The 14,974-nt window shown below is 46.7% G+C and overlaps 1 protein-coding gene across 4 annotated transcripts in view; it reads left to right on the forward strand.

Annotated features, from left to right (window-relative positions):
- The window catches only part of Stx18 (syntaxin 18), a 93,503-nt gene that overhangs the window by 64,444 nt on the left and 14,085 nt on the right, over nt 1-14,974 (forward strand). Inside the window, exons 3-6 of one of the 4 annotated variants that reach the window (XM_021162409.3) lie at nt 1,662-1,777; nt 3,351-3,428; nt 3,607-3,673; nt 12,962-13,086. In XM_021162409.3, coding sequence (XP_021018068.1) covers nt 1,662-1,777; nt 3,351-3,428; nt 3,607-3,673; nt 12,962-13,086 — 386 coding nt within the window. The remainder of the gene's footprint in view (nt 1-1,661; nt 1,778-3,350; nt 3,429-3,606; nt 3,674-12,961; nt 13,087-14,974) is intronic. The other 3 variants (XM_021162410.2, XM_085836653.1, XM_085836654.1) reach the window with 3 other exon arrangements.

Genomic DNA, 14,974 nt, shown 5'->3' on the forward strand with positions numbered 1-14,974 from the left:
GTAGAGCCAGCACTGGGAATGGAGGGTGGAGTGTCTGTGTTTGAGTTTTAAGTAAGCGCCTACTGTAACACTATCTTAGGAGCAATGGTGCACCATGTGCCAGGCACATCAGTGTGGAGACACAGTGAGTGTATGCCATGTGCTGCCCTCCCTAGGGTGCCTGGTTGACATAGGACCAGCCTTGCTGTTCCTTTCCTTATTTCACTCGCAGGTGCCCAGGTGTGGAGTAGATGTTATGTGTTCATTCATACCATCACCCACAGGGTAGGGGATTGTATCTGACCTCTGTCTCCACCCTCTGTCAGGACATGCCTTATATTCTGCCTGTCCTCATCCCACACAAGCTGATCATGCTCCACTTTGAGCCCTACTGTCCACTTCTGCTTCTTTGCTGATCTCTCCTATAGCTGAATGCCTTTTATGGAGATCAGAAACAAGCCTTGCTCGGTTTTGAACCCCAGCCTAGTACTTATCGTAAGAGGGAATGAGTGACTTGTGAGGGTTACAGAAAGGAATCAGGAACAAATAAAGCCCTGAGCATTGGCCTGGCATATGTACAGGGTTAGTCAGACACTCGACTCTGCTACATGCTTTTACTGGGGAGCAGACCCAGGCACACACTCCTTACTTCCATAAAGCTTCAGAGGAGAAAAACGGACTTTTTGTTGTTATTTGGGGGAACAATAAGTGCAGTGGAGAAAAGCAAAGCAGGGTCAGAAGCAGCACAGCAGCACAGCAGAGGGGAGGGTCAGAAGTGGTCCCAGCTCTGTTTCAAAGCAGAGAAATAGGGCAGCTCTGGAGTGGAGTGCAGGCACAATAATCTCCTGACCAGCACAGCATGAAAAGGTAATGTTGACTGAGTACCATGGAGGCCATTGTTTCTGGAGTGAAGTCAGAGTCACTTACCATAACAGAGTGGAAACCCTGTGACGTGGGTCACAAGTGGAAATGAGATGGCTAGGACTTTGTCTTCTGTCCTCATGGCTAGATGACTAGGTGAGTGAAGATGGGGTGGTTTGTCTCTGCATTACCCAAGTGCCCCTGCAGGCCGCAGCATGTGAGCCTGCAGTTTAGCTGTAACGTGCAGAGTATTGAACTAGGCCGAGGGGTGTCACTGCCACTGATTACACTACACTTCCTCCCGCTCTCTTGCAGGTGAGCCAGGTGCGCTGTATTGTACTACATAGTGCTGTGTTACTGAAAAGGGATGTCCTTCCTAGTCTGGGCACTGCAGGAGGTTTAACTTAACATCAGGGGACATAGAGTTTGTTTCTGCAGGCTTTTTATTATGAGGTTTGAAAACTGCTTTCCTGCGTTAAAAACAAACAAACAAAAAACAGTGCACAAAAGTTTCTTATGTTTCAAGATCATGTAGGGTAAGTGGCTTGCCCTGCAATGGAGTGATGTACTCCTCAGTCAGAGCCTCTGTTCCTAGCAAAGCTGTGCACTGCTCCTGCTTCTGTGGAAGTGATGTCTAAGACGGTACCTCATGGCCTTCTGCTCCACTCTCCAAACCATTCTCACACCTGTTGGTCTGGCTACTCCTCTCCCAGCCTTAGCATTAGTGTCCCTTGTTGAGGGAGACCTTTCTTCTTGACAGTCACCCAGGCTGCAGTGTGTCCTCACTGATACCACTCTCATGCTTTCTTCCTCTGTTTTAGCCACACCATGTCTGACTATGGGAGGATGACAGACACAGAGCGAGACCAGATAGACCAGGATGCTCAGATATTCATAAGGACCTGTTCAGAAGCAATCCAGCAACTCAGAACAGAAGGTGAAGTGCTCTAAAAGATGCCAGCAGATCCCGTGACTGTGCCGGCCAGTTCAACAGCTCATCGTGCAGCCACTTAGCATTCCTTCTTTCTTTCCGAATGACATTTAAGACTTAAAATTTTATAATCCTTCTGAGATAAGGTGATCAAAGCCCGAAAAAGATCATCACTCAAGTTTTAAAAAATGGAAGGCAGGAATGGGAAGGACTTTTCTAATAGAATCTACCATAACCTACCAAAGCCCAAGGTCAGAGGGACCAGATTGTGTCTATGAAGACATGCATGTGTGGCTATGTTCTGAGTGGCAGGATGGATGCATGTGGCTAAGGGTGGAATGATATTCCCTGAGATCTACCTGTCCTGTTAAAGTCAGCTTCCATACGAGACATCACGGTTAAGAGAAGGCTCTGCAGCTATTACTTAAAAGCTATGCACTGGAGCTCTGCCACATGCTAGCTCTGTGACCTTGGGCAAATCATTTCATCTCCCTGGGCTCAACTTTTACAACAAAACAGTACAGATGATAATTAGGCATATCTCTTAAGGTTCACTCAAATTCTTACAGTGTGCTTAGAACTGTGCCTGATACTAGGAGCCTGGTATTATCCCCTCCCCTTCATTGGGTTTCATCCCTGTTGAGGAGCTAGATGGGTTCCCAGTCTTATGTCTTCCTTGATTCATAAGCATATACATTAATACTACAGAGGTCAAAGTTGACAGGTGCTGTTGGGCCCATGGCAGAGACTTCTGCTGGAGAAGCTTCTGAAAGAACACTGAGCAGCCACCAGGGAAGTCTGGGGAAAGCTGGTCAGAAAAATATGCAACATACAAAATTCAGTTTTCTGTGTCCAGCATTGCAGAGCCCCTAGATCATTATGTGAGTAGTCCCAGGTTATAGTCCTCTGGTAAAAACATAACCTATACCCCATACTCTGAAGGACATTAGTTAGGCATTTATGTGACTTTAGGCTACTTATTGCCTCTGAACCCCAGTGGCCACCTGAGGTAGCTCTGTGATGTCCTATCATCATGCCCGCACCCGGGGCACCCAGCCCCTCCACCAACAGCGGTATCTTACTATAGGAGCTGTCACAGCCTTCTGGGTGGTAGCGCGTCCTTGTAGCTCATCAATGGGAAAGGATTTCAGAGAGCAGCATAGTATGGATAGTGCCACTCAGTGTCTACGGGGAGAAAGCAGCCTCTGTAAGCTGAAAAGCAACTCAGGCGGAAGGCGTCTGGGTTTCTAGCACGTGTGATTTAAGCATGTCACTTGAAGGTGAGCCTGGGCATTGGATGCTGTTAATACAGCCAGGTCAGCATTCCGGAAGGCGCTGGATCAGCTCTGCTCCCCCAGGGCTGTAATAAGCTATAAATTATTTGACTGCAGTTTCTATGGGTTTAATCTCTCACCTGGTGAACCCAATAAATCTTACTCTTAAAAATGTAGTCTCACTTGACATGAGGCTGTTTTATAGCTGTGCTTTTGAACATGCTTTCAATGAAGCGCTCTGGGGAAGCTGACTGTTCTGTAGGGGCCTTGAGCACAGACCTGAGTGCTGTCCTTTTCTCTTACAGCCCACAAGGAGATACATTCCCAGCAAGTGAAGGAACACAGGACTGCGGTTTTGGATTTCGTTGACGATTACTTAAAAAGTATTTCATTTTCTTCTAAAGGTCAAATGTGGTATTTCATAAGAGATGCAATTTAGAATGGAGCTTTGCTAGCTGAAGACCATAGTGTCTCATTAGTTTTAATGATACCTTTGCCTTCGAAGCCATTTTAAATGGTCTCTGTTCTTTTTTTTTTTTTTTTTTTTCTCTGCTTCGACAGGAGTGTGTAAGCTTTACTCTGAACAAAGAGCCATCCGAGTGAAGCGCGTGGTGGACAAGAAAAGACTGTGAGTATTGCTGCCTTTGCTCTTCCTCAGCAATGGCAACCAGAGTTCGTAAAGCTCCAGCCCTATTGGCTGCTCTGTGCCGTTCTCACCCGTGCTGCCGTAGGAGCTGAGCATACACTGTCTACCAGGGGTGCTAGTCAACTCTGTTAGCCCACAGCAGCCCATGAGCAGGTCCTCTCTTTCATCTTCTGAGGATGCTGAGTTACCAAGCCCCATAGTCTCATGGCATCTGAACCGGTATTGAGCATTCACCAATTCCTCTTTCTTTTTAGTTGGGAGTAGTAAGGAGACAATCTGGCTCTATAGTCCACACTGGCTTTAAACTGCCATTGAACCCATTGTTTCTGTGCTTCAACATTCAGAGTGCAGGGGTTACAGGTATGTGCCATATACCCAGCTTCCTACCCTGTTCCTTAATATCCCTATGAAGTGGGACACTTGGTGCTGTTTGACCTTGGTCTCTGCCCCCATAACTCCATCTTTGAAAGTTTTTCCAAAAAGAGGGTTTTCACAGTGACCAGTGTTCCCCTGTATGACAGAATGTATTCAGGATTCTGTGTGTATTGAACCCACCCCTCCCTCTACTCCAAAACCCTTTTTGGCATGGTTGGCTGCCAGTTTGCCAAGGCAGGACCCAGGGGAGCAGGCCTGACTCTGGTGATGTATGTCTGTTATCTGTCAGTATGGTAAGGTGACCAGTCACTGACTATCACAGTCCCCAGGGAGGAGAGGCATGTCTGCCGCGCTGTTGCAGGTAGAGACAAAAAGAGGCCTCAGCACATTCGGCCTTAGTCTTGATTTTTAAGGAGAAGTTTCCTCTGAAGTCCACACTGATGTCAGTCAGATGAGAAATGTACAGCATTACCCTAAGCAGAAGACCTTGGGGGAGCAGCCCTCTGCTCTTATAGCTTTTTGAGGCAGTCTCTGTACTTCTTAGGTAGACCCTGAACTCAGGTCATACCACCTCAGCCTCCCAGATGTGGGTACTGTGGGAGTTGTAAGCATTTCTCACCACTCTGACATCTTTCTTGTTCTTTTCTCATCTTTAGACACAAGACATCTGCTTAAAACATACATGTAGTTGTAATTTTATGCCCCCTTGTGCCCAGGTCTCATAAAGGTCAAATACAGCAGATTCAAGGCTATAGTGTTTCTCTCATAGCTTTTGTTTCTGAATCAGCCCCCAGTTCCTCTGCTCTGCAGGCCTATGTGTGAATTTGTTCTAAAGGGGCTTTGCTTTTCCTTCCTGTGAACACAATTGTATCATCCTTCTAGCCCCAACTCAAATGTCACCTGTCCTGTGTAGTGTTCTAGCTGCTGCCAGGAGTATTGTGCCTCCCTTCTTAGTAGGTTCCCATTTTGTTGTTGACAGTCAGGTACAACACACACACACACACACACACACAGAGAGAGAGAGAGAGAGAGAGAGAGAGAGAGAGAGAGAGAGAGAGAGAGAGAGAGAGGCAGCGGGGCTCAGCCACCTTTGTGTTTCAGCTCATGGCACCATCCCAGTCCTTTGAGGAGGCCAATGAGCAGAGTGTATGCCATTGTCATGAGGTGGTTCTCGCTACTGTTCTGTTTGGGTTGCTAATGACTGTCGTTAAGAAGTTGATTTGAGGAGTCTAGCTGCTCATAGTCTGTAGCCTCGTTTGTATGGTGAAGGAAAACATACCTGTCGAGGTACAGCTTGATTGCCCACTGTAATGTCTTAAGAGTGCAGGTGGTATTATATGGTAGCTTTTGTTCTCACAGAGTAGAGATGCCACATCTTTCTATCATACCAAAGGGCTCTTATTTCACATTGCTGAAAGTACTTTGCTCATTAAGCCAGAAGTATTCCCAGCAGACCACTCTGCACTTCTCTACAGTGAACTATATAGTCTGTAAGTGATAGCACTGTTATTAGAGGTACCTGATTTCATCTACCCTGATGGCATTTGTCATTCTGAGCTGACAATGGTACCTGTTCCATGTTGCCTCTAGCTAGAGAGGGATAACTACCCTTGATATCCCATCTCCCTGCTTTTTTTTCCTGCAAGAATATAAATTTTTTGGAGGTGGAGACCACTCTTTTCTCTTTTTTTGTCAATGCATTGATCAGAGTCTGCTACAAAGTCCATTCTCAGCCATCGGTTCCTGAGTGAAGGAGACATCCAAAGGGGCATGGCTGCTCACTCCTGGCTCATTGATTCTACAGAGTAAAAGCTATGTGCAACAATATTGGACATAGCATTGGCACAAGTGGCTCCGTCATCCATCCCTGTGAGTTTTAAATCCACCTCTTTTCCTCTTGATTTCCTTAAATTTCTGTTATTTTGAGTGATTGAAGCTGAAATGGCCATCTCACGCTTTGGTGGCATGCACTCTCATGAAACATCTGAGCTATCAGAACCATGTTCTCTCCAGATGTTGTGTATCATGAGAATCAGCACTAGGCTGAGACCCTTGTCTGCTGGTGCAGAGGTGCCTTTCATATGTCCAGTGAATGTCAGGTGCTGTTTGTGCTTTCCAGCTGACCTGGCTCTGAGGTTTGCAGGGTCCAGGCCATTTAGTCAAACCCTTCGCTTTTCTGGGACAGTGTTTGTATGAGCAGAAACTTTTAGGGGCATTCTCTGTCTCAAGGGAGATCTAAGAATGAAAGCTATTTGTTAAAGGTTGTAGCTTCTTCAAATACTGAGCCCATTACAAAACAAGGTCAAGAGTGAGTAACTCCGTAGACCCTGCTAAGTTCATAACTCTAGCATGAAGCTATGGTATTAACATGTCTCACCACCACAGTTGCTGAAGATGACTTTCCTAAGGTATTGAGAAGACGTGTTGGTGGCCCAAGTACAGCTTACTTGGACAGTGTAGTCTATTGTTGGACTGGAGGGATGCTCTTTTTCCAGATTGCTGTTTACATGGGCTGTGTGCCATGATGATGCCTTCGTACAGGGAGCAGCAGGCCCTTCCTCAGTCCAGACCAACACACACCAAAAAGCACTGCCATGATCTGCAGCCACACAGGCCCCTCACATCCTCTGTATGTGTTGTCTGCTGTCAGTACAGAGGAGGAAGATCAGGCTACCTTTCGTACCTTTTATAGAAGATAGCAGGTCTCATGTGATGCACAGCTTCATGAACTGACCTAAGATTTAAAGAGTGTCATGTATGACTCCACCCTCTCTCCTCAGCAGGATTGTCAGCCTGTTGCCAGCCCCTGCCTTAGATCCTGCACATAGTAAGAGTTCTGGGGATGCTGCCAGTGTTTGGAATGCTGATGGTGACCGAGAGGGAGATGAGGAAAGGCAGAGACGCTATGTGATATGAGGACCACAGTGGTGATTTTGCCTCATCTACTGTCTATGATGGGGACCATGTTTGTTGCCAAGGAGAAGTTGCGGACTGGCCTATGGGCCAAGTCTAGACTTTAAACTATTTTTGTATGGCCTTTCAACTAAGCATGGTTTATTGTATTTTTAAGAGCTCTGTAAACCAAGCAAGAAGGATGTGAGTTAGAGCCTAAAATGTTCACCATCTGTCTTTTCACTGTGCTAACCCTGGCTTAGACCAACCCCCCTAATGTGAAGGGCCACATTTTTGTAGTCTTTGCAGTCCACCAGGGACTGATGTATAGTCTCCTGTTCATGACACAGTCACAGCTGTGCCCCAGGTGGCCTGTCACAGTAGTCAAATGACACCAAGCTACTCTATACCATGTTCAGTGAGACAAAGGCATTGTTGGAGTTCTGTGCATGCTTGCTCCTTGTTTTGTACTTAGCCCTGTGGCAGACCAGCAGTAAGCATCGTGAAAACTGGCACTAATCTGTGGACCACACTTTAGGAACACTTACTTAACAAAGAACTTCCCTAATATGTGGTAGATGCCCAATAAATACCTGTCGGGTGAGTGTGGAGGTGCATTAGGCAGAGTGAACTGACTCTACTCTCCCTGTCACACAGAGGTCTCTGTCACTCAGGTGCCACTCTGGACTAGGGCACTGGGATGTTTGTAGCGAGTTCTCTGTGCCCTCTGTGTTGGTTCGTAAAAGACAGCAGCCCTTCTGGGTGATTTTTATGTTTGCTTTCATACTTTTTTTTTTGCTTCAAAACCAAGAAAATCTGTCTGTTTCTTTTTTGTTCTTTTACAATTTCAAATATAATTCCAAGACTTTTCAAAGCCAGGGACCTGTGTTGATCACAGTTAGATAATATATGGCCTTTAGTTTGAAAAGTACACTGAAGTGAATCAGGGGCATAAACGGATCTTTGTGGTGACTTTTTTTTTAAATTGCTCCCCCTCCCAGGTTGCCTTTAGCTAGCTAGTTTGTAATTTCCCCGAGGATTTCAGTAGACATTATGGGTATAATTAGAACCTGTTTTTATCACCTTCAAAAAGTGTTCAATTTTGTCTCTGTCTGCTTCTCTGCAGCCCTTTATTTATTTTACATTGAAAACTGGCACTGCTAGACTCCAGGGTGATGGGCATTAAATGAAATGTTATGTCAAGAGACAGTGCAGCCCATCCCCTTCCTGAACCAAGCAGTTCTGAAACCAGGAGGTGGGTAGGGGTAAAGGTGAGTGTCTGTGGTGGTGAGGAGCCCTGCTGCTCAGGGTAGGGTATCAGGGAGGGCATGCAGTCAGAGAGACAGTGAGAGGCGTGCAAAGATGAGTATGTCCTCTCCAGGGGAGGAGTGCTACTAGAACTGAGCTGATACAGAAGTGCAGAAAGCCAGCTTTCTCATCGGATTGAAAAGAGAAAAGGCCAGGATGCTTAGACCTTGTAATAGGGGTTAGAATAGTTACAGTTCCCACAGTTCAGTCTGGAAGTCAGTGTGGTGTGTGTCTGTGTGACCATGCACAATGTGGGTTTTCTAGATCTGTCCATTGGGAAGGCCTGTTAGCAGCACATACATGCACAAGCACGTGTGCGTACACACACACACACACACACACACACACACACACACACACACGTGTTGGTTTCAAAGTACCACTTCTAGGTTTGAGGGACCAGGCTTTCTGGAGAAATGGCCTATTCTTAGGCTGGATTATGGAAACTGAAATGAGCCAAGGACATTTCTGTACTGTATCAGGAAACAAGGGAAGGATTGCAGAATGGCAGGCTGTGTCTGAAGAGAACAGCAGCTGCTCTGAAGGGGTTTCTACTGGCCACATTGAAGACAGCTGGAGTGAAAGCCAGAGGAGGGAAGCAGGCTGTAGCCTAGTGAGTAGTGATAGCTGCTACTGTTGTTTAATCTTTGCAACAAAGTCTGAGTGGTAGGAGTGATGCGAGGCTGTTAGGACCCAGGTTGCTCACTGTCCCAAAAGCTGAAGGAAGAAAAGCCAGAATGAGCCCTGGGTTGGGGATTGAGGTGAAAAACATCGAAAGTAGCTTTATCGATAAGGAACCAGGTGGAGCTGGGTCCTAGGCACTTCCTATTGGGTGATCTCATTTCATCTTTATAAGTACCTTAAAGACAGTTTTCCCCATTTTCTAGATGCTGAGAATGAAATATATCCACAGTCACACAAAGCAAGTAAGGGGCAGGGGCAGTCTAGAATCAAACCCATGGTTGTATCCACACCTCATTATCGAATGTCTTTTGCATGGTGGCTACTCAGCTCATGACTTCAGGACCCAGACTCTTAAAGTAGGATTTGTGGTATGTGTTTCAGACTGCCATCTCCAGCGGTCCATGGAGTCGGTGTCTGCTTAGCAATTAGTAAAACTAATTTGACACAAAATGTTAAGCACTATTTCATTTTATAATATACTAATACATCTAATGTTAAAAAGGTCTCTTTTGACTTGGTTTTACAGTACTGAGATCAAACCCAGGGCCTTAGGCACTCAGTGACCACTGTGCCCTGAGCCCTGCTTCCTGCCCGTAGGCATTTTTATGTGGCCCTTCCTCTTTCTAAACATGTCTTACAAACTTAACTGTGCTCAGTGGTTGTGGTTTGCCCTCTGCTGCTGAGGACGTTGCCCTGTGTGCACACACCATTGCTTTCCCTACTGCGTTGGTCTGTGTGGGTTGTCCCGAGGGTTTTCTGTAGAGAAAGGCTGTTGTGACTGCTGGCAGTTCCATGTGGACATAGCTTTCCCTTTCTCTCTGGGAAGCACCTCAAAGTGGGTTTGCTTTGATACAGTGGAGACACTCTTGGATTCAGTGAGAAATGGTGCCAAGCTTTCCATGATGGCAGCAGCTTTGACATCCCACCCAGCTCTGCCAGGTTCTGGTTCATTTTCATCTCCCAGGATTTGGTGTGGATCAAACATACTTTCACTCTGCCTGTGGGCATGCAGGACCACCTCACTGTGGCTTAGCTTTGCGGTAATCACCTGTTCATGTGTGCTTAGAGGTGATTTCTATATTTTCTTCAGAATATTCAAGTCTTTCCCACACTTTGTTTTTCAGTCATTTGTTGTTTGCTAATTTGTGTAGGAGTTCCTTCTGTGCCCTGACACAGGTCCTTTGCAAGGTTTCTGCTGCTGACAATTGTCTCCTTCCTTGTACATTGTCTAGTCAGGCTCTGGAGTGCATTAATGAGCATCTGTTCTATATAAATATCCACTCGTTCTGTCAATGTTGGTTAAAGAGACTTTCTTCATGGAATTGACAAAACATGGACTCTGGAGCTGGGACCCTGATGTCTTATTTCAGCCTAGCTACCATGTGGCCTCAGTTGCCTTCTTTATAGAAAAGGTCATTTAATACTAGTACCTTATAGAAAGAGGTTTAAAGCTGAATAAGTTTGTCTACATTTATCCTCAATAAGATGCTTAAAGAAGAACTTAGTACATCCTAGGTGCTCAGCAAATACTAAGTGGTGTGTGTAAGCCAGGCCCAGGCAATGTGCACTGACTTTATCCCTTTACTCACAGGCCACCTGGCCTATAGGTGGAGACTATCAGAGATCTTTTCAGCATCTACCTATAATTTGTATATTTTCATATAAGTTTGAGTAAAGCTGTTATGATGTCTGTTGTTTTATTTTGGTGATTGAGTGATTTTTTTAAGGAGGGCTGCACACTATAACTCCTACCTACACTCCTCCTGCATCCGTTTGCTGAGGGTTTGGATTAGAGTCATGCGGTGCTTTGCTTGGCTCCAGAGCACCTTATTTTATCATCAGTTTTCTCCTCTGTTAGCGTTTTACTCATATTTATAAAGTATTCATTCATTCAACATGTGTTTATTGAACTGTGTTAGTTAGATTCCCATCTCTCTAACAAAATTCCCATGACAGTCAACTTAAAAGGAAGACAGTCGTGGTGGTGCCTGCCATTAATCTAGCACTCAGATGGCAGGAACAGGCAGGCCTCTTGAGTTCAAGGCTACCCTAGTCCCATAGCAAGTTCTAGGCTAGTCAGGATTACCCTGGCTCCAGAAAATAAAATAAAAAATAGAAGTCAGAAGGGGAAGGTGTGTTGGGGTCAAAGTTTCAGAGGTTTCTGCTTATACTTTGCTTGCCCCTGGTGATACAGTACATGACAAACAAAGCCTGTTTTCCTCATGGTAACACAGTTGGAGAACAAAGAGAAGGGAAGGACCAAGGTCTCCATGGCCACTTCAAGGGCCTTTCTTACACTAGCCCTACCACAAAGGTTCACTCATTGAAGCCATACACTTAGTAAATGCATGGTCCCTTTAGGGGCCTCTTTGCAGATCTCAGTTAGCACTGCATGCAGACACTAATCTAGCTGAGCAGCACACAATTCACACAGACAGGCCTACTCTAAAGCGGAACAAGTGCATGCAGAAGAACAGGGGAGTGCTTGTTATGTAAGCTGAGCCTGGACAGACGGCTTGGGGGGTAAAGTGCTTGCTGTGCAAGTGTAAGGACAGAGTTCAGTTCCCTAACTCTCATGTACGGCCTGGGCATGCTGGTACTCACCTGTAATCTCAGCACTGGGGTTCACTGGCCAGCCAGGAAACAGTGAACTCAAATAATAATGGAAGTCAGGTATGGCGGCACACACCTTTAATCCCAGTACTCCGGGAGCAGGGGCAAGCAGATCTGGTCAACACAGTGAGTTCCAAGACAGCCAGAGCTACATTATGAAAACAAACTAACAATGATAAAAATAAGGCAGGGAATTCTAAGGGAAATTTCCTAACATTAATCGATGGCCTCTAGACATGCACGTATGGGTAACTAAACCTGTGTGCAACACACACACAGAGGAACGGGGCAGGGCAGCAAGATGGTTGAGTAGATAAAAGCACTTTCTGCATCAGCCTAAGAGTTTGATCCTCAGAATCCATGTTTTAAAAAAAGAAAAGAAAAAGAAGATGCTGTAGCACACATGTGTGGTCTCAGTGCTCCTGCAGTGAGATGGGAGGTGTGGTCTCAGTGCTCCTGCAGTGAGATGGGAGGTGTGGTCTCAGTGCTCCTGCAGTGAGATGGGAGGTGTGGTCTCAGTGTTCCTGCAGTGAGATGGGAGGTGTGGTCTCAGTGCTCCTGCAGTGAGATGGGAGGTGTGGTCTCAGTGCTCCTGCAGTGAGATGGGAGGTGTGGTCTCAGTGTTCCTGCAGTGAGATGGGAGGTGTGGTCTCAGTGCTCCTGCAGTGAGATGGGAGGGGGAGACAGGAAACCACCTGGAAGTTCCCAGAGAAATGAGAGGGACCTACCTCAGCAAAGTGGAAAGAGAAGACATATAGACAAAGGTTGTCTTCTGAGCTCCGTACCTGCACTGCATGCCTGCAGACACACATGTGTACCTACTAGTGATAAATAAGAAGTAAAACTTAAGTTCACATTTTTAAAACTTGAAGAAAGCCTGTGAAGATCTCTTAAGTAGCAGACAGGACTGTGTACCCTATGGTGGGAAAGGAGACCACATTGTGGGCAGAGGTGTATAGGAAGAGGTGAGAAGGAAGCTTAACACAGAGCTTCCTGGCTCAACTGGCTGTTAAAGACTTGTACTTTCATAGTTAAACTATTTCAGGATACTGCACGTGTTCACGTACGCAGCACGTGTGTATATGAGTGTCTTTGGCAGTATTTTTGAATTAGTATAGAACTACTGCTTACTGTATACCCACTTCCTGGTGTGGTGTCCTTTTCCAGGGCAACCTCAGTGTATGCAGATACTAAGCACTGGGCTGTGGCTGGAATGCAGAAAGCCATGTACTGTCAACATGGTACCTTCCCGTGAAGGTGGGATGTGTCCGTGTGACTCTTAGAACCCAGTAGAGGGGCCAGAGCAAAAGTGCACAAGTCACACGTGACCCTCTCTGTTGTCAGAAAGGGATCCTGTTTGGGAAGTAAAATAAATAACTTCCAAGTATTTGTCTTTAGATCTAAGCTGGAACCTGAGCCACATACCAAGAGGAAAGACTCTACATCTGAGAAAGCCCCTCAGAACGCTTCCCAGGACTCTGAAGGAAAGCCTGCTGCTGAGGAGCTGCCAGGTATGACTCAAGGTAAAAGTCTTGCGTTGCGCGTCTTCCTTCTGACCTGTCAGCAGGAATACGAAGCAGAGAGGCAGCAGCAGTTCCTGACCCGGCGTGGTGAGCATAGACGCCTAAAGCAGAAGCAGCTGAGAGGCAGCAGTGCTCAGTCTGAGGATCACACATTCACATGGACTCTGAAGAAGGGCTGCTGTCCTGTGCTCCTGCTGGGCGGAGACTGAGGAGGCGCCATTGAGCCTGCCTGCTAAAGACGGTGTAAGCCTCCACAATGGAAGTCTGTACTGGTGGCAGGCAGCTACACTACCCCAGCATGGAGCATGCTTTCTCAGGGGTCTCCACAGCCAGGCAGCTCCTGGGATAAGATGCAAGGATGGATTTGTATTGCTTGTCATCACAGACGGTGATGTTCCTGACAGTCCATGCCAAAGAAATGCCTAGTCTGCATCAAATCAGAATGTCACGGACTGCTTCATTATGTGTACAGTCCATGTACCTCTGGCTAGGGATGCACTGCATCCCTGCATACGGTGTAGCAAGCAAGCAGGTTTCGTGTGGCACCGCTCACTGCCTAGCAGCTCACTGAAGCTGTGAGGCCTGCCTGAATGTTTTCTCTGTCTGTGGCTCTGCCACCACTGGAGGGTCATAGCCTCTTTTCTTTAGAAGACCCTGAAAGGCTCCGAGTCCAGGCTACTTTTCCAGGGTGAAAGCTCTTAAATACTAGGTCCAAGACTCACTGGTATATGGTCTGGCTCTCAAGCCCACCTCTCTCTCATGATTCCCTGCATTTCATAAGTGTTCCACATGCACTCATCATGGCTCACCACCCTGGAGAATGCCAGAGGCCCCCTGTGCAGTGGGAACAGCACTTTTGGAGCCTTTCATTGTTCCACACATCCTGACTGAGTGACAGGCCTGACTCGCATTGGATCTTTGGGGGGGTGCGCTTTTGTGAGTATTTTAATAGGTGAGGAAGCTAAGAGTCAGAGAAGTTATATAACAGCTCAAAGTCCAGCACTGAAGAAGCACAGCAGCCTTCCACGTGGGTGGTTCTGTTTGCACAGCCTCAGCCTATTCCTGGCTCAGAGCTGCTGAGGTGCAGTATGCAGGGGCTCTGTTTACCTCTGTGCCTGCCCAGGGCTTCCCTACAGTCCCATGGGCACAGCTCCCCAAAGGACAAGATGGGCATCCTAACTCCATTTACTGAAGCTGGATGCAGCAGCCACAGTCAGTCTTTCACCTACTCAGGCTGGTGACAGGAGGGAAAGCCAGTGCTGCCTGAGGGCCTAGAGAGACAGTGCATCTCATGGAAAGATACCCAATTATACTGCTGACCTCAAACCTACACTGCATGTGGTGCCAGGCCTTGGAACTTCATAGTTAGTGGAAATGGCTCTTCTTTGGGCTCATAGGGAAGCAAGTGAGGGCCAGCGCCCTTCCACTGTGGTGCCTGTGAGGGTGAGGAGAGCGGTCGTGTTCCTATGCTCAGCCTTGGACTCCACATGATCGGAAAGTTGTCTTCTGACTGGTTGAGCTGTGAGCAGTTGTGAGCAGCGTGCAGGAAACAGCACATGTGGACAGGAGCCCCTGGGCCCTACACTCACGGTGCTCACTGAGCATCACTGTGGCTGTTAAACATGGGAGCACGGAGATCAGTACTAGTCATGGGGCTTGTGTTCAAAGGAGACCAAGAGAATGCAAAGACAGCCCACAGAATCTGATGATGCACTTCCATCCACATGGGTGGACATACAGGCTTTTCAACTGAAAGCTAAAAACACACCCAGCTGGAAATGGCAAAGGATCTGAATGGTGGTTTTTTTATTAATTGAAAAAAATCTAATACAGTATATTCTGATCATATCTCCCCTCCTCTGACTCCTCCAAGTTCCTGCTCACCTAC

The sequence above is a fragment of the Mus caroli genome, unplaced genomic scaffold, assembly GCF_978045245.1.
Source record: "Mus caroli unplaced genomic scaffold, Mus_caroli_1 scaffold_4, whole genome shotgun sequence".
NCBI classification, from domain to species: domain Eukaryota; kingdom Metazoa; phylum Chordata; class Mammalia; order Rodentia; family Muridae; genus Mus; species Mus caroli.